General features: G+C 48.3%; 1 protein-coding gene across 1 annotated transcript; it reads left to right on the forward strand.

Moving 5' to 3' along the window:
* LOC8076777 lies at nucleotides 1–2,439 on the forward strand. Its single transcript, XM_002449164.2, has 4 exons — nucleotides 1–360; nucleotides 936–1,021; nucleotides 1,128–1,631; nucleotides 1,771–2,439. The coding sequence occupies exons 1-4, from the start codon at nucleotides 187–189 to the stop codon at nucleotides 2,135–2,137; spliced, it is 1,131 nt and encodes a 376-aa protein (XP_002449209.2). The 5' UTR covers nucleotides 1–186; the 3' UTR covers nucleotides 2,138–2,439.

A 4,706-nucleotide genomic window follows, 5' to 3' on the forward strand; every position in this document is an offset into this window, starting at 1 on the left:
GTCTCCTTTTTTTTTCATTTCTGTATTGTCCAGTGCTCCAGTAGTACCCCGCGACCCCCTTTCAGGCTTCTTCTTCTCTCTTTTCTCTTCCTCGCTCACACACCTCCGGCGGCTAGCTTTAAGCTCGGTAGCTGAAATTGCCAAGAAGAAGAAGCAGCAGCAGGTAGATAGTGATCGTCGTCCTCCATGGGGAACACGTGCTTCAGGGGAGAAGACGAAGAAGAAGGCGGCCAGCGCAGAGAGCGCTACCCCTACTACCAGCCGCAGTACCACAGCTACAGTGGTGGTGGTGGTGATCCACCACCTGCTCCTCGGCGCCATCAGCAGGGTCTAGCAGCTGCAGCAGGCCCCCATGGCTTGGTAACCTTCATCCCCCTCACACAGGGTTCCAATCCAACCACATCCAGCAACATACATACATACACATAGTGCTGTTCCTCTATTTCCTTTGCTCGTTTTTGTGTGTCCTGAATTCTGATACTGCCGGCTGCAGGTCAGTGTCGTCATCTTATTACTAGTAGTAGAATGTCAAATCCTGTTTAGAGCTCCACAATCAACACTGACATATATTTAGGCTTTATTTAGTTGGTGAAAAGTTTTGGGTTTCACTAGTACTTTCGTTTGTATTTGATAATTATTGTTCAATCACTAACTAGACTCAAAAAATTTGTGTCGCAAATTACAGGTAAGCTATGTAATTAGTTAATTTTTTTAATTTATATTTAATACTCCGTGCATGCATCTAAAGATTTAATATGACAGGGATTCTTGAAAAATTTTATAAAACTTTTAGAAACTAAACAGGCCTTAGTTTACAGTAGGTATGAATGTATGATTAGTAGGATCCTCCTATCTATCTGTCGTGAGTTGTGACTGAGAGCAGTTGGTACAATCTTTTCACTTGAATGTTTGCATGATTGGGTACTTTTCGGCAGGCTTCTGATCCAAACATTGGACACCAGCAGAGGAGCAATGGGGTTCCCAACAGCAGAGTGGTGGCGACTTCTCAGTATCAATCCAAGTGAGACGCTGCTCTGTTTTTCCTTCCTTCATTCCTCTGATAACTGCAACATATATACATACCAGCTGATCATTTCTCAATCTATCAATCTATCTTCACATCCCAGCACCGAGGACATCGACGAGTCATCAGCCGAAGGCCTCTGCAGCGCCAAGAGCTACGCCAAGGCGAACCAGCTGCTGATCCAGGTGTCGGTGCTGGGAACCACCAAGAAGTTCTGGCGGCTATCCGACAACGCGACGAGGATCTCCCGAAAGCTCGTGCTCATCTTGAGGAGCCACCACGCCGTCGGCAAGCACCTGGCCGCGCCGCTGCAGGTGTCCAACGTCTGGATCGGCGCCGCCGCCGGCGGGGGCAGCGTCAAGCTACGCGGGGTCAGCTTCACCGCCAAGGGCTTCGGCGTCGACCGCGTCAGGGACGACTACAGGCACCTCTCCAGGGTCCTGCTGGCGATCCTCAGAGCCTCCGCCGGCGGTGGCCACGCAGCCGTCGCCAGCAGGCTCCCGCCGGACTACAGGGACTTCCTCGCGCTCCTGGGGAGCGACACCCTCTCCATGGACGACGAGTTCCTCATCGTCAACAACGCCGCCCTGCTGCCCATGAAAAACCGGTAGTGAAAAAAACTCGATCTTCTTTCCGAATTCCGACGACTGTCATTCTGAAAAAAAAAGAAAGAGAAAATCTTCGGGCTCATCTCTGTTAGTAACTAAAAATTAACAGAGATCGTGTGATCGTGTGCCTGCATGCAGCACGGAGGCGTTCCTGATGCTGCACGACAGGATCGTGAAGCACCTGGGGCGGACGGACAGGGCGAAGAAGAAGAGGATCCTCGCCGGGCTGCCCTACGAGGACGACTGGCTGGAGACGGCGAGGGCGAACGCGACGATCAACCAGTGGGTGGTGAACGTGCAGCACCACGAGTACAGGAGGACGCAGTCGGACCAGCTGCGGCTCAACAGGAACGTGAGGAGCCACCTGCACGAGTACGGCGACGATGGCGGCCGCGTCGAGGAGGCCCTGTACTGCGAGTGGCCCGAGCTGCTCATGGCCATGGTGAAGCTGCTGCACCTGGAAGGCGAGCTCGAGGACACTGACATTGAGAACAAGTTCGGCTAGCTAGTCGAGCCGAGCGTACTGCTGCAGATGTGCTCTGCGTTTGCTGTGGTGGTTGTCAAGCTACTGTTGGTTCATCTTTGGTACGAGTGTTTATGGCGATGGGGTGGTATCCTACCTGGTTTTTATGTAATGTAATAGGCCAGTTATTTCTTAAATTGAGTTCTCTCGACTTGAAGGTTGGGTCAGCTTTATAAATATGCTCTCTACGTCGTTTGGCAATAAAAGAACAATGCTAGAAAATGTAAGCTAGGATCCGTGTTCATTAAGTCGAAAACTTAAACTCAGGTGGATAGATTTCTTCATAAAGATTCTTCTAATGAGTTGGGCTACACAGAGACAAAAATAGAAAATATAAAACCTCAACACACAAAAATATAATGGTATCAGGTCTAGCTACACTATTTATATGTGAATCATCTTACACTACTACTAAAATCATTTTTAGATGGTCTTTCCTTATTAACGGAGGTAGGCACAGCGTCCGCCTCCAACAAAGCACATCCATTAATCAGGTTCCACAGATGGACAACCATGCCCACACCTCTAGTAGTCCTCCCAACGTGCAGTTCTTTCTCTATACAACTATACCACACACTGATTTATATTTATATATAATATCCTATTACATTATATCGATATTTCATAATTTTATATTAAATATTTTGGCTACTAAATAAACTCAAATAAAAACTTTTAACTACACCATTGTCCCATCTCTTTCAGTTGCTTTGTCCCTACATTTTGCGAACAATAATTTCAATTTGCAAACACCACAAAGCTATTTGCGAATAAACCAAGCCAAATACTTCTACCCTGCATCACCTCTGTCAGTTGCTTTATCCCACATCTGTGTAGCCAAGGCAAATACTACGACACCTAAAAGAATAGAGTAACAAGCATCACAACCATGCAGTTATTAATTATTTTTTGAGGCAAAAGCTACATATAAACGACATAGTAACAAGCGTCACAACAATTTCATTGATAACTTCAGTTACATTGTTCATTTTAAAATGCATGACAGAGAGATACATCATATTCAGCTTTTATTTAGTGCTCTGGTAATGAATCCGAGAAGGCGAGAATAAGGGAACATAAGGAAGATAGTATGGTCTGCACTTGAACTCTTTTTTAACAATACGTCTACCATTCCGACACGCACGGGCAGGGATGTCACGAACTCTTCTTCTGTCTATGTCATATTCGATGATTGTTCCATCACTCCGGTAAAGAAAATCAAATTACATTCTAGAGAAATCACTATGCGCTTGTCACAAAAATCTTGGAAACTAGGTCTCGTGCGCTCGTGGGCGTATCGAGTTAGGGCTTCCTGTCTCTCGGCGAGTTTAGGTCTTCAACACCTTCCCTCTCTCCCTCTGTTCCAACCTCATCCACCGATCTGTTCCACGTTGAGTCCACCCCAAAACTCTCCTTGATGGAGCCAAAACCCCTCTGCTAACCTAGGTAACTCTGCCGTGGAAGCGGGCGTTAGGGCTTGGCCTTCGTCTTGTCGGGGGTGGTGTTTCGGCGGCGACAGAGATGGATGCGGTGGCGGGCATGATGGAGAAGATGAAGTTGTCTGATGCAGAGAAGAAGGGGATCAGGGTCAAGGCCGGAGGAGAGGGGGTGGCGAAGACGGTGGGTGTGCAGGCAATTGGTAAGGTTTTGGCGGATAGGCCGGTTCATACGGAGGCCCTGGAACAAACCCTGGGGAAGGTTTGGTGTCCACTTCGTGGGATCGGCTGCAAGGACCTTGGTTCAAACCATTTCCTCTTCACGTTCAATCAGCCATCGGGGAAGAAAAGGGCGATCGACGATGGGCCGTGGCTGTTCGGAAAAGATCTGATTGTGGTGGTAGATTTCGATGGACGGAAGAGGCTCGAAGATATCATGTTTGACAACATCCCAATTTGGATTAGGGTTTCGGGCATACCTCTTGGGATGATGAACAAGGAGACGGGGGAGATGATAGGGAATGAGGTGGGGGTTTTTTGTGGACATGGACTTGGAGGAGGATGGATCCGCAGTGGGACAGTATCTTCGGATCAAGGTTAGACTGAACATTACAAAACCTCTGATGAGAGGAGTATCGCTAGTGGTGGAGGAGGGAGAAAACCCGTTGTGGTGTCCTATGGTGTATGAGTACCTACCGGACTTCTGTTTCATCTGTGGTATCATTGGGCATATAGATAAAACGTGTGCTCAAAGGGGTGAAGGAGATAATGCACCGCAGTTCTCCAGGAAGCTGAGGTTCATGCCGGAGAAGAAAAGATGGGAGGAAGGGTTTAATGGTGGAGGCAGCTTTAGTAGAAGGAGTGGATCCTGGCGGTCAAGCGGGAGTGGCGAGGTAAAGAGGATAGGCGGAGAGATAAAAACGAAAGAGTCTGGGAGAAGTGCGTCTCTTTCCTGGCGCAAAGATGAGGAGGCTGGAAGGGAGGAGCCAGAGGTTCAGAGCCCCCTAAAGAAGTTCATTCCCCCCAAAGGAGGGAGCGAGGGGGAAAGTCAGCGTCTCAAAACCTGGAAAAGAAAATTCAGAATGCTAGGGAGAAGCCGGATGAAAGGGCGATGG

This window comes from Sorghum bicolor, chromosome 5, assembly GCF_000003195.3.
Source record: "Sorghum bicolor cultivar BTx623 chromosome 5, Sorghum_bicolor_NCBIv3, whole genome shotgun sequence".
NCBI lineage: Eukaryota > Viridiplantae > Streptophyta > Magnoliopsida > Poales > Poaceae > Sorghum > Sorghum bicolor.

Bases quoted from the DNA above. Each gene is read 5' to 3' on its own strand.
- LOC8076777 (XM_002449164.2), top strand. From the start codon at position 187: ATGGGGAACACGTGCTTCAGGGGAGAAGACGAAGAAGAAGGCGGCCAG. The intron at 1,022-1,127 runs GTGAGACGCTGC...TTCACATCCCAG, and splicing joins ACTTCTCAGTATCAATCCAA to CACCGAGGACATCGACGAGT. The intron at 1,632-1,770 runs GTAGTGAAAAAA...GCCTGCATGCAG, and splicing joins CTGCTGCCCATGAAAAACCG to CACGGAGGCGTTCCTGATGC.